We start from the raw sequence: 15,455 nt of genomic DNA, 5'->3' as shown, positions 1-15,455 counted from the left end.
CAACCACCAGGAGGGAACTCACAACTCTCAGCTTCTCCCTGAGGGGCAATGGGTTTGGACCCCACATCCAGCACCCAAACTTTTAAGACATCCACCTGAGAGAAGGGACCCCAAAACATCTAGCTTTGAAAGCCAACAGTGCTTGCATCTGTGAGATCTATAAGACTATATGGCAAATAAAGAGACAGTTTTTAAAGGGCTCGCATGGACTCACCATACCTAACCCCCCAGGGTCCAGCAGAGGCAGCAGACTGAAACCAGTCTTCTTGGTGAAAGAGGACGATTTGCTTATTTTGACAGCTGCAGCCTTAGGGGCAGGCTTCTAACTTAACACACATCAAGGGGCCGATGCCAATACTCTCCAGAGACCAGGGAGGTCATCAGCAGGTACTATCTTCACACTCTCCCTCTGCCTTGCTCCAGGTCACTGGTATTTCCCAGAAAGAGTTTGTGTATATCTCTGGCACCCCAGATCTTGTGGGTGCAGCCCAGGGCATGACTCTTGAACACCTGGTTTGGTAGCCAGTGGAGCTTGTGTTCATGATTTCTTCAAGAGGAGGGGAGCAAACAAAGAAACAGTTCTTAACTGGCTATCACGCCAAGCCACAGTGCAAAGGGAGCAGACCAAAACACCCATTGCCCAGTATTCACCTGAAACAGGTATATTTGCATACTTTAAAAGCTGCTGCCAGAGGGTCCAGCTTACACTCAGCCTGCATCTAGGTGCTGAATGATATCCTTCCCTTTGGACACTAACAGATCCTGGCATACCCTCAACTACTGGAAGACACTAAGAAAAAATCAGGCTGCTTGAACCATTACAAACGTTTGAGAGAAAACTAAGAGCAAGGGCAGGGTTTAATGACAAGGTTCATCTCTTACACAAGACCACTCCTTTAAGACTGGAAAAGGGGTTTCTTTATCTATTGCATACAAACCAACACAGAGAGTCAAGGAAAATGAAGAAAGAGAGGAATATGTTCCAATTGAAAAAACAAGACAAAACCTCAGAAAAAGACCTTAATGAAATGGAGATAAGTGGTTTACCTGATAAAGAGTTAAAAATAATGGTAATAAAGGGAGGCAGAGTCAAGATGGCAGTGTGGGAAGACGTGAAGTCAGCGTCTCCCCACAACAAGGGCACCTGCCGGCTACTCGTGGGGGACTCTGAGGCCCAAGGAGCTGGGAGGAACCCCAGAGTGAACTGGTAGGATGTAGAGGGACTGAGGAAGAAGGAAAAGTGGAGGCAACACAAGACTGGCACCCCTGACGCCAGGCAGATCAGGAGAGGTAGGCAGGAGAGACTCTCCGGGAAGAGTGGGAGAGGAGTGGAGGGCGACTGCCCCACCCACTCAGGCCTGGGGAGCCTGCTGAGCTCCCAGGCCAGTTCCCTGCCCTCCAAAGCCCCCTTCAGGGCACATGGGTCCTTGGGGGCACAGGAGGGAGGCCAGTGAGATCAGGAGAGGCAGGCGGGAGGGCCCCTCCCAGACCGGAGGAGCAGGAGAAGAGAGGAGGGCGATTGCTCTGCCCACTCAAGCCCAGAAAGCCTGCTGCGCTCCCAGGTGAGGTCCTCTGCCCTATGAGACCAGGGGTGGGGGGGCACGCCTGGGTCCCTTCTGTTCCTTGAGCCTAAGCCCCACCCCCCACAGCCCCTAGGGCCTTTTCCAGCCCTGTGGGTCCTAAGCATAGGTCCCACCACCCCCAAACCTCACACTTGCTTAGGCCCTGCCCTCCACAGCCAAGGCCTTTTCCACGTTTTTATTATGTTTTTCTTCTCCCTCACCCTCTTTTTCACTATTGTGGTACTGATGTACATTCCGGTTGCTGATTCATCATATTTTTATTTTTATATTCTTCCTAACATATCTGTTAGTTTCCTAGTCTAATTTCATTTTTTACTTTGTTATTGTTCCTTTTTTTTTTTCCGCCCCACACATCTTGCAGGATCTTGGTTCACGAGCCGGGAGTCAGGCCAAAGCTCCTGTCGTGGGAGCTCCAAGTCCGAACCACTGGACTAACAGAGAACCTCAGACCCCAGGGAATATTCATCAGAGTGAGGTCTCACAGAGTTCCTCATTTCAGCACCAAGACCCAGCTCTACACAATAGCCTACGAACTCCAGTGTTGGAAGCCTCAGGCCAAACAGCCAGTAAGACAGGAACACAATCCCACTCATGAAAAAAAAAAAAAAAATTAGATGGCAAAAAAATATGTCACAGATGAAGGAGCAAGGTAAAAACCTAGAAGGCCAAATAAATGAAGAGGAAATAGGCAACCTACCTGAAAAAGAACTCAGAGTAATGATAGTAAAGATGATCCAGAATCTCAGAAATAGAATGGAGGCACGGATTGAGAAAATACAAGAAATGTTTAACAAAGATCTAGAAGAACTAAAGAACAAACAAACAGAGACGAACAACACAATAACTGAAATGAAAAATACACTAGAAGGAATCAATAACAGAATAACTGATGAGGCAGAAGAACGAGTAAGTGAGCTAGAAGACAAAATGGTGGAAATAACTGCCGAGGAGCAGAATAAAGAAAAAAGAATGAAAAGAATTGAAGACAATCTCAGACACATCTGGGACAACACTAGATGCACCAGTATTCAAATTATAGGGGTCCCAGAAGAAAAAGAGAAAAAGAAAGGGTCTGAGAAAATACTTGAAGAGGTTATAGTCAAAAACTTCCTTAACATGGGAAAGGAAATAGTCACCCAAGTCCAGGAAGCAGAGAGAATCCCATACAGGATAAACCCTCAGAAAGACACATATTAATCAAACTAACAAAAATTAAATTCGAAGAAAAAACACTAAAAGCAGCAAGGGAAAAACAAAAAATAACATACAAAGGAATCCCCAAAAGGTTATCAGCTGATTTTTCAGTGGAAACTCTGCAGGCCAGAAGGGAGTGGCATGATATACTTAAAGTGATGAAAGAGAAAAACCTAGAACCAAGATTACTCTACCCAGCAAGGATCTCATTCAGATTTGATGGAGAAGTTAAAAGCTTTTCAGACAAGCAAAAGCTAAGAGAATTCAGCACCACCAAACCAGCTTTACAACAAATGCCAAAGAAACTTCTCTAGGTGGGAAACACAAGAGAAGAAAAGGACCCACAAAAACAAATCCAAAACAATTAAGAAAATGGTAATAGGAACATACATATCGATAATAACCTTGAATGTAAATGGATTAAATGCCCCAACCAAAAGACATAGAGTGGCTGAATGGATACAAAAACAAGACCCATATATAAGCTGTCTACAAGAGACCCACTTCAGACCTAGGGACACATACAGACTGAAAGTGAAGGGATGCAAAAAGATATTCCATGCAAATGGAAATCAAAAGAAAGCTGGATTAGCAATACTCACATCAGATAAAACAGACTTTAAAATAAAGACTGTTACAAGAGATAAGGAAGGACACTACATAATGATCAAGGGATCAATCCAAGAAGAAGATATAACAATTATAAATGTTTATGCACCCAACACAGGAGCAACTCAATACATAAGGCAAATGCTAACAACCATGAAAGGAGAAATTAACAGTAACACAATGATAGTAGGGACTTTAACACCCCATTTACACCAATGGACAGATCATCCAAAATGAAAATAAATAAGGAAACACAAGCTTTAAATGACACACTAGACCAGACAGATTTAATTGGTATTTATAGAACATTCCACCCAAAAGTGGAAGAATACAATTTCTTCTCAAGTGCACAAGGAACAGTCTACAGGAGAGATCACATCTTAGGCCACAGATCAAGCCTCAGAAAATTTAAGAAAATTGAAATCATATCAAGCATCTTTTCTGACCACAATGCTATGAGACTGGAAATCAATTACAGGAAAAAAACTGTAAAAGACACAAATACATGGAGGCAAAACAGTGCACTACTAAATAACCAAGAGATCACTGAAGAAATCAAAGAAGAAATTAAAAAATACATAGAAACAAATGACAATGAAAACACGATGACCCAAAACCTATGGGACGCAGCAAAAGCAGTTCTAAGAGGAAAGTTTATAGCAATTCAACATCACCTCAAGAAACAAGAAAAATCTCAAATAAACAATCTAACCCTTCACTTAAAACAACTAGAGAAAGAAGAACAAAGAAAACCCAAAGTCAGTAGAAGGAAAGAAATCATAAAGATCAGAGCAGAAATAAACGAAATAGAAACAAAAACAACAATAGCAAAGATCAATAAAACTAAAAGTTGGTTCTTTGAGAAGACAAACAAAATTGATAAACCCTAAGCCAGACTCATCAAGAAAAAAAGGGAGAGGATGCAAATCAATATAATTAGAAATGAAAAAGGAGAAATCACAACTGACACTGCAGAAATACAAAGGATTATAAGAGCCTACCACAAACAACTATATGCCAATAAAATGGACAACCACGAAGAAATGGACAAATTCTTGGAAAGGTACAATTTTCCAAGATTGAACCAGGAAAAATTAGAAAATATAAACAGACCTATCACAAGTAATGAAATTGAAACCATAATTAAAAATCTTCCAACAAACAAAAGTCCAGGACCAGATGGCTTCACAGGCAAATTCTATCAAACATTTAGAGAAGAGCTAACATCAATCCTTCTCAAACTCTTCCAAAAAATTGCAGAGGGAGAAACACTCCCAAATTCATTCTACAAAGCCACCATCACCCTGATACCAAAACCAGAAAAAGATATCACAAAAAAAGAAAATTATAGGCCAATATCACTGATGAACAGAGATGCAAAAATCCTGAACAAAATACTAGCAAACAATCCAACAGCACATTAAAAGGATCATACACCATGATCAAGTGGGATTTATCCCAGGGATGCAAGGATTCTTCAATATATGCAAATCAATCAATGTGATACACCATATTAACAAGTTGAAAAATAAAAACCATATGATCATCTCAATAGATGCAGAAAAAGCTTTTGACAAAATTCAACACCCATTTATGATAAAAACTCTCCAGAAAATGGGCATAGAGGGAACCTACCTCAACATAATAAAGGCCATATATGACAAACCCACAGCAAGCATCATACTCTAGGGTGAAAAACTGAAAGCATTTCCACTAAGATCAGGAACAAGACAAGGATATCCACTCTCGCCACTCTTTATTCAACACAGTTTTGGAAGTCCTAGCCACAGCAATCAGACAAGAAAAAGAAATAAAAGGAATACAAATTGGGAAAGAAGAAGTAAAACTGTCACTGTTTTTCCGATAACATGATACTATACATAGAAAATCCTAAAGATGCCACCAGAAAACTACTAGAACTAATCAATGAATTTGGTAAGGTTGCAGGATACAAAATTAATGCACAAAAATCTCTGGCATTCCTATACACCAACAACAAGAAATCAGAAAGAGAAATTAAGGAAACACTCCCATTTACCACTGCAACAAAAAGAATAAAATACCTAGGAATAAACCCACCTAAGGAGGCAAAAGACGTGTACTAAGAAAACTATAAAACACTGATGAAAGAAATCAAGGATGACATAAACAGATGGAGAAATATACTATGTTCTTGGATTGGAAGAATCAATATTGTGAAAATGACTATACTACCCAAAGCAATCTACAGATTCAATGCAATCCCTATCAAACTACCAGTAGCATTCTTCACAGAATAAGAACAAAAATTTTTACGATTTGTATGGAAACACAAAAGACCCCAAACAGCCAACGCAATCTTGAGAAAGAAAAAAGAAGTTGGAGGAATCAGGCTCTCCGACTTCAAACCATACCAGCTACAGTAATCAAGACAGTATGGTACTGGCAGAAAAATAAAAATATAGATCAATGGTACAGGATAGAATGCCCAGAGTTAAATGCACGCACATATGGGCACCTAATTTACGACAAAGGAGGCAAGAACATACAATGGAGAAAAGACAGCCTCTTCACTCAGTGGTGCTGGGAAAACTGGACAGCTACACGGTAAAAGAATGAAATTAGAACACTACCTAACACCATACGCAAAAATAAACTCCAAATGGATTAAAGACTTAAATGTAAGACCAGACACTGTAAAACTCTTCAAGGAAAACATCCTTTTTTCCAACCACAACAATATGAAACTAGAAATCAATAACAAGAAGCAAACTGGAAAATTCACAAATATGCACAGACTAAGCAACACACTGCTGAATAACCAATGGATCAAAGAAGAAATCAACCAAAAAGATCTTGAGGGAAATAAAATGAAAATACAACATACAAAAACTTAAAGGATGAAGCAAAAGCAGTTCTAAGAGGAAAGCTCATAGCAATAAAAGCGTAAATTAATTAACAAGAGAGAACTCAAACAACCTCATTATATATACCTCAAGGAACTAGAAAAAGGAACAAATGAAGCCCAAAGTCAGTAGAAGGAAAAAAATAACAAAGATCAAGGGGAAACAAATGAAATAGAGACTAAAAAGACAATAGAAAAGGTCAATAAAACTAAGAGCTGGTTTTTTGAAAAGATAAACAAAATAGATAAACCTTTAAGTAGACTCACCAAGAAAAAGAGAAGACTCAAAATCATAAATGAAAGAGGAGGTGTTACAACTGATACAACAGAAATAAAAAGGACCTTGAGAAACTACTTTGAACAGCTCTACACCAACTAATTGGGACAACCTGGAAGAAATGGATAAGTCCCTAGAAACATACAACCTAACAAGAGTGAATCAAGAAGACACAGAAAATCTGAATAGAGCAATTACTAGGAAGGAGACTGAATCAGTCATTCAAAACCTCCCAACAGAAAGTCCAGGACCACAGGGCTTCACTGGTAAATTCAACCACACATTAAAGAAAAATTAGTAACAATCCTTCTCAAACTCTTCCAAAAATTTTAAGAGGAGGGAATACTTCCAAACTCATTTTACTATCCCAGCATTACACTGATACCAAAACCAGACCAAAAAAACTACAAGAAAAGAAAAGCACAGACCAATATCCTTGATGAACACAAATGTGAAAAATCCTCAACAAACTATTAGCAAACCAAATTCTACAATACATTAAAAAGATCACAAACCATGATCAAGTGGGATTTATCCCTGGAATGCAAGGATGGTCAAACACTTGCAAATTATTCAATGTGATGCACCACATGAAAAAAATCTTATGATCATTTCAACACATGCAGAAAAACCATCTGAGAAAATTCAACATCCATTCATGATCAAAAATTCTCAACGGACTTCCCCGGTGGCACAGTGGTTAAGAATCCACCTGCAATGCAGGGGACATGGGTTCAAGACCTGGTCCTGGAGGATCCCACAGGCCATGGAGCAACTAAGTCCATGCGCCACCACTACTGAGCCTGCGTGCCACAACTATTGAAGCCCGCATGCTTAGAGCCCATGCTCCGCAACAAGAGAAGCCACCACAATGAGAAGCCCATGAACTGCAATGAAGAGTAGCCCCCGCTCACCCCAACTAGAGAAAGCCCGTGTGCAGCAACGAAGACCCAATGCAGCCATAAATAAATAAATAAATAAATAAATAAAATAAAAAAAAAAACTCTCAACAAGTGAGTATAGATGAAACATGCTTCAACATAAAAAAGGCCATATATGCCAAGCCCACAACTAACATCATACTCAATGACGAAAAACTCAATGATTTTCTTCTATGATCAGGAACAAGACAAGTATGCCCATTCTCATCACTTTTATTCAATATAGCACTAGAAGTCCTAGCCAGAGCAATTAGGCAACAAAAAGAAATGAAAGGCAGCCAAATTGGAAAGGAAGAAGTAAAACTATCTCTATTTGCAGATGCCAGGATCTTTTTTTTTCACTGAAGTATAATTAATTTACAATGCTGTGTTAGTTTCTGGTGTACAGCGAACTGATTCAATTATACATATATTCAGTTATATATGTATACATATTTTTTTCTTTTTCATATTCTTTTCCATTATAGTTTATTACAAGATATTGAATATAGTTTCCTGTGCTATACAGTAGAATCTTGTTGTTTATTTTATATATAATTTCTATCTGCTAATCCCAAACTCCTAATTTATCTCTCTCCCTGTTTCCCTTCAGTAAACATAAATTTGTTTCCTATGTCTGTTTCTGTTTTGTAAATAAGTTCATTTGTATCATATTTTAGATTCTACACATAAGTGATGTCATATATTTGCCTTTCTTTGTCTTACTTCACTTAGTATGATAATCTCTAGGTCCATACATGTTGCTGCAAATGCCATTATTTTATTCTTTTTTATGGCTGAGTATTATTCCATTGTTTGTGTGTGTGTGTGTGTGTGTGTGTGTGTGCGCGTGTACACACATATCACACCTTCTTTATCCATTATCTGTCAATGAACATTTAGGCTGCTTCCATGTCTTGGCTATTGTAAATAGTGTTGATATGAACACTGGGGTGCATGTACCTTTTTGAATTTGAGTTTTCATCTTTTCTGGATATATCCGCAGAAGTGGGATGACTAGATCACGTGGTAACTCTATTTTAGTTTTTTAAGGAACTCCATATTGTTCTCCGTAGTGGCTGCACCAATTTACATTCCCACCGACAGTGTAGGAGCGTTCCCTTTTCTTCACAGCCATTCCACTATTTATTATTTATAGACTTTCTGATGATGGCCACTCTGACCAGTGTGAGGTGATACCTCATTGTAGTTTTGATTTGCATTTCTCTAATAATTAGTGATGTTGAACATCTTTTCATGTGCCTGTTGGCTGTTTGTATGTTCTCCTTGGAGAAATGTTTATTTAGGTCTTCTGCCCATTTTTTTGATTGGGTTGTCTGGTTTTTCTGTTATTGAGTTGTATGAGCTGTTTGTATACCTTGGAAATTAATCCCCTGTCAGTCACATCATTTGTAAATATTTTCTCCCAATCCATAGGTTGTCTTTTCATTTTGTTGATGGTTTCCTTTGCTATGCAAAAGCTTATAAGTTTGATTAAGTCGCATTTGTTTATTTTTGCTTTTATTTCTATTGCCTTGGGAGACTGACCTAAGAAAACATTGCTACGATTTATAACAGGGAATGTTTTGCTTGTGTTCTCTTCTAAGAGTTTTATGGTGTCACATCTTATATTTAAGCCTTTGAGGCATTCTGAGTTTATTTTTGTGTATGGTATGAGGGAGTGTTCTAATTTCATTGATTTACATGCAGCTGTCCAGCTTTCCCAACCCCACTTGCTGAAGAGACTGTCTTTTCTCCACTGTATATTCTTGCCTCCTTTGTCAAAGCTCAATTGACCGTAGGTGTATGGCTTTACTTCTGGGCTCTCTATTCTGTTCCATTGATTGATATGTCTGTTTCTGTGCCAATACCACTCTGTTTTGATTACTATAGCTTTGTAGTATTGTCTGAAGTCTGGGAGGGTTAGGCCTCCAGCTTTGTTCTTTTTCCTGAAGACTGCTTTGGCAGCAGATGCCATGATCTTATACAGAAAACTCTAAAAACCCCACCAAAAACTGTGAACTAATAAACAAATGCAGTAGTTGCAGGATATAAAAATCAATATACAAAAATCAATTGCATTTCTATTTACTAATAACAAACTATCAGAAAGAGAAATTAGGAAAACAATCCCATTTACAATTTCATCAAAAAACAAAATATGTAGGAAAAAATTTAACCAAGGAAGTGAAAGAACTGTATGGTGTAAACTATATGATGAACGAAACTGAAAAAGACACAAATAAATGGAAAGATATTCTGGGCTCATGGATTGGAAGAAATGATATTGCTAAAATGTCCATAGTACCAAAAGCAATCTACAGATTCAATGCAATCCCTATCAAAGTTGCAACGGCATTTTTCACATAAATGGAACAAAAAAATCCTAAAATTTGCATGGAACCACAAAAGACCCTGAATAGGCAAAACAATCTTGAGAAAAAAAGAACAAAGCTGAAGGCATCATGCTTCCTGATCTCAAACTATATTATAAACCTGAAGTCACAAAACAGTATGGTATTGGCATAAAAACAGACACACAGATCAATGGAACAGAAGAGAAAGCCCAGAAATAAACCTATGCATAGGTGGTCAATTAATTCACAACAAAGGAGCCAAGAATATACAATGGGAAAAGGACAGTCTCCTCAATAAATGGTATTGTAAAAACTGGACAGCCACATACAAAAGAATGAAATTAGACCACTATCTCAAACCATACAAAAAAATCAACTCAAAATGGATTAGACTTGAACATAAGACCTGAAACCATAAAATTCCTACAAGAAAACATAGAAGGTAAGCTCCTTGACACTGACCTTGGCAATATTTTGGATTTGACATCAAAAGTGAAAGCAACAAAATAAAAAATTAACAAGTGGGACTGTATCAAACTAAGAAGTTCCTGTATAGCAAAAGAACCATCAACAAAATGAAAAGGCAACCTATGGAATGGGAGAAAATATTTGGAAATCATTTATCTGATAAGGGGACAATATCCAAATTATATAAAGAACTCATATAATTCTACAGAAAGAAAAAAACAAACAATCCAATTAAAGAATGAGCAGGGGATCTGAATAGACATTTTTCCAAAGATGATAATAAAAGTGGCCAACAGATATATGAAAAGGTGCTCATCATCATTAATCATCATGGAAATGCAAATCAAAACCACAATGAGATACAACCTCACATTTGCTACAATGGCTTTTATCTAAAAGACAAGAAATAACAAGTATTGGTGAGGATGTGGAAACCTGTGCTCTGTTGGTAAGAATGTAAATTGGTGCAGCCACTATGGAAAACAGTATGGCGATTCCTCAAAATTTTAAAACTAGAACTACCATATGATCCTGTAATTATATGCCTGTGTACTTGATCCTGTAATTATATGTGTGTATTTATCCAATGGAAAAGAAATCACAATCTTGAAAATATATCTGCATCCCCATGTTCATTCCAGCATTATTTACAGTAGTCAAGACATGGAAACAACTTAAATGCCCACTGACAGATGAATGGATAAAGAAAATGTGGTATTCATATATACAATGGAATATTATCCAGCCATAAAAAAGAAGGAAATATTGCCTTCTGCAAAAATATGGATGGCTCTTAAGGGCATTATGCTAAATGAAATAAGTTAGACATAGAAAGACAAATACTGTATGATCTCACTTACATGTGAAATCTAAAAAAAAAAAAAGAACAGCAACAACAACTGATATTATAAATACAAAGATCAGGTTGATGGTTGCCAGAGGTGGAGAGAGGGGGTAGGTGAAGGTGGTCAAAAGGCACAAACTTCCAGTTATAAGATAAATAAATCCTGGGAATGTAATGTACAGCATGGTGACTATAGTTAACAATACTGTATTGTATATTTGAAAGTTGTTAAGAGAATAAATCTTTTTTTTTAATAGTTATTTATTTGGCTGTGTCGGGTCTTAGTTGTGGCACATGGGATCCTTCATTATGGCATGTGGGTTCCTTGTTGTGGCACGCAGGATTCTCTCTAGTTGTGGCGCGGGCTGTAGAGCATGTGGGCTGTAGAGTATGGGGGCTCAGTAGTTGTGCCACATGGGCTTAGTTGCCCCGCGGCATGTGGGATCTTAGTTTCCCAACCAGGGATCAAACCCAGGTCCCCTGCACTGGAAGGCAGATAGTTAACCACTGGACCACCAGGGAAGTCCCAAGAATAAATCTTAACAGTTCTCATTGCAAAAAAAAAACTGTAACTATTTAAGGTGATGGATGTTAACTAAAGTTATTGTGGTAATCATTTTGTAATATATACATATATTAAATCATTATGTTATACACCTAAAACTAACACAACGTTGTATGTCAATTATATCTCAATAAAACAGCAACAACATTCTTCAAAGGACTATAATAGAATCTAGAGTCCCAACATCATTATATTCGCAGAAGCCAGGATATAATAATAAAAAAATTACTTGACATATGAAGAGCCAGGAACATGTGACCTATTCCCTAGAGAAAAGACAGAAACAAAACCAACCCAAAGATGAAACAGATGTTGGAATTAGCAGATAAAGATTTTCAAGCAGTTATTAAAACTATATTCAAGGATGTAAAGAAAAATAATACTTGCAATTTAAGAGAAGAAAAGAAATCTCAGTCAATAATAATAAGAGTAAAGAACCTTTTGAAAATTTTAGAACTGGGAATTCCCTGGTGGTCCACTGGTTAGGACTCTGTGCTCTCACTGCCAAGGGCCTGGGTTTGATCCCTGGTCAGGGAACTAAGATCCTGCATGCCATGCAGCATGGGCAAAAAAACAAAAACAAAAAGAAAAAATTTTAGAACTGAAAAATACAATATCTGAATTTAAAACTTCACTAGATGCACTTAACATGGAAATGGAGATGACAGAGGCAGAATCACTGAGGTTGGAGGTATACCAACAGACATTATCTAATATGTAGAAAAGAGAAAATATCCAAATAAAATATTGACAAGTAAGATCTCCTGCTGGATATAAAGATTATATCCCTGTAAGAATACAAAAAGAAAGAGCAAGAAGATCCTTTCTAATTATTAAAGGATAACCAATAATTGTGATAAAGAAACTAATGAAACTGTTTCAGGAAGAAAAATTGCCTCCATTGAGCTTGTCATCTATCATCTAGAACGTGAAGAAATAATTCTTCTCCAGATGTCAATAAACAAACAAACAAACAAAAAATACCACAGATTTTACTAAGGATGAATAGATGATAAGTTTTATCCTTGGGGATCTCTGAAGCTGACACAGGATTTCCATGGAAAGAGCAGAAAAGGTTTCCTCCATTTGGTCACAAATAGGTATGCTTTTCATGAGGTAAACATTTGCAATCTGCTACATAATTCATTCATGTAACCACTTTTAAAAGCCACATATAATTAAAACTAAAAACTAAAATAAAACTTTACAAATGAGTAAACAAAATTTAAACAGGTTTTTTAAAGAAAAATCTCCTGAGACACTAAATTAACAGATAATATATACTGATATACATTTCTTCTGAGAGGTCTTGGAGGACCAGATCATAAAGACTTTTGCTGAAATACTTAGGCATAAAAACTAACTAAAACTATATATACAAGAAGAAAACTATAAAACTCTGAAGAGAGATATCAAAGCAGAACTAAATAAATAGAGATCCCATGTTCATAGATAAGAAGACTTAGTATTGTCAAGATGTCAGTTCATCCTAAATTAATCTATAGATTCAATGCAATCCTAATCAAAATCCTAGCAAGTTATTTTGTGGATATCAACAAAAGGATCCTAAAGTTTATATGGAGAGGCAAAAGATCCAGAACAGACAACACAATATTAAAGGAGAAAAACAAAGGTGGAGGACTGATAACACCTGATTCCAAAACTTACTATAAAACTACAGTAATCAAGACAGTGTGGTATTAGTGAAAGAACAGACAAACAGATAAATGGAACAGAACAGAGAGCCTAGAAATAGGCCCCCATAAATATAATCAACTGATATTTGACAAAGGAGCAAAGGCAATACAATGGAGCAAAAAGTCTCTGAAAATATGGTGATGGAAGAACTAGACATGCACATGCAAAAAAAATAAATCTAGACCTTACACCCTTCACTCAATGTAACTCAAAATGGATCACAGACTTAAATGTAAAACACAAAACTATAAAACTAGAAGACAACATGGGAGAAAATCTTGGTGACCTTGGGTATGGTAATGTCTTTTTAAATAGAACAACAAAGACATGATCCATGAAAGAAGTGACTGATAAGGTGGATTTCATTAAAATTAAAAACTCTGCTCTGAGAAAGACAATACAAAGAGAATGAGAAAACAAGTCACAGACTGGGAGAAAACATTTGCAAAAGACACATTTAATAGAGGACTGTTATCCAAAATATACAATGAACTCATAAAATGCAACAGTAAGAAAACAAGTAACCCGATTAAAAAACGGACCAAAGATCTTAACAGACACCTGACCAAAGAGATATACAGATGGCAAGCATATGAAAAGATATTCCACATCATATGTTATCAGAGAACTGCGAATTAAAACAATGAAATACCATCACATACTTATAAGAATGGCCAAAATCCAAGACACTGACAACACCAAATGCTGACAAGGATGTGGAGGAACAGGAACTCTCATCCACTGCTGGTGCGAATGCAAAATGGTACAGATACTTTGGAAGACAGTGTGGTTATTTCTTACAAAACTAAACTTACTCAATATAAAATCCAGCAATCACACTCCTTGGTATTTACCCAAAGGAGCTGAAAACATCTGTCCACACAAAAACCTGTACATGGATATTTACAGCATCTTTATTCATAACTGCCAAAACTTGGAAGCAACCAAGATGTCCTTTAGTACGTGAATAGATAAGCTGTAACACATTCAGACAACAAAATATTATTCAGCACTAAAACGAAATAAGCTATGAAGCCATGAAAAGACATGGAGGAACCTTAAATGGATATTAGTAAGTAAAAGAAGCCAATCTGAGATGGCTACATACCATATGATTCCAACTAGATGATATTCAAGAAAAAGCAAAGCTATGGAAACAATAAAAACATCAGTGGTTGCTGGGGAGAGTCAGGGCAGAGATGCATAGTCAGAACACAGAGGACTTTTAGGACAGTGAAACTGCTCTGTATGAGATTATAATGATTGATATATGTCATTACACATTTGTCCAAACCCATAGAAAGTACAACATCAAGAGTGAACCCTAAGGTAAACTATGGAATTTGGGAGATTATGATGTGTCAATCAATATAGGTTTATCCTTAGTGAAAATGTACCATTCTGATGAGTGTTGTTGATAGAGGGAGGCAATCTATGTATGTGTCGGCGCAGGGGGTATATGGGAAATCACTGCACCTACCTCTCAATTTTATTATAAACCTAAAACTGCTCTAAAAAAAATAAAAATTTTTTTTTAAAAAAAGGCAATCTGCTATCAGCTTTTCCCTTAAGTGTCCCCAAATAATGACAGCAGGTAAGTCCCAGGAGGTAACAGAGGGAAATGTGTTCAGTACCAAATGAGAACTTACTCTGGGTTTTGCAATCTCCTTGATCTTTCTGATTTCCTTGTCAGACATGACATCGTGGTACCTGACGATATGTGGGCTGTCCCACTCATCCTCATCTTTGAAGGGGGTGATGACCAGCTGTGGTGTCCTATTGCCATAGTGGTACCTACAGAAAAGCCTCTTCCGCTTCTGTGGTGTCTGGGAAGCACAGAGCAACAAGCCCTGACCTAAGTCCCAGGCTCCTTTGCCTGCAGGTGCTAGCCTCACTCCTTAGGCCCACCTCCTCCCTCTCCCCTCAGAAAGGAAACAAAAGCCCTTTTCTTGGTCAGCATAAATGGAACACAAATCATTCAATGCTTTCTCTTTCAGGAACATCCCTTCTCACATCTACAAGCCCTTAGAGGTAAGTCACTCTTATACTAGACTTA

The 15,455-nt window shown here is 37.5% G+C and overlaps 1 protein-coding gene across 1 annotated transcript in view; it reads right to left on the bottom strand.

Moving 5' to 3' along the window:
- Positions 1-15,455, bottom strand: part of LOC309658851 (prolyl 4-hydroxylase subunit alpha-2-like) — a 126,089-nt gene that overhangs the window by 109,655 nt on the left and 979 nt on the right. The window contains exon 2 of the mRNA XM_082457923.1: positions 15,049-15,225. Coding sequence (XP_082314049.1) covers positions 15,049-15,225 — 177 coding nt within the window. The remainder of the gene's footprint in view (positions 1-15,048; positions 15,226-15,455) is intronic.

This window comes from Balaenoptera physalus, assembly GCF_965194825.1.
Source record: "Balaenoptera physalus genome assembly, chromosome: 3".
In the NCBI taxonomy this organism is placed as follows: domain Eukaryota; kingdom Metazoa; phylum Chordata; class Mammalia; order Artiodactyla; family Balaenopteridae; genus Balaenoptera; species Balaenoptera physalus.
This window is presented reverse-complemented; position numbering and strand designations above follow the sequence as displayed.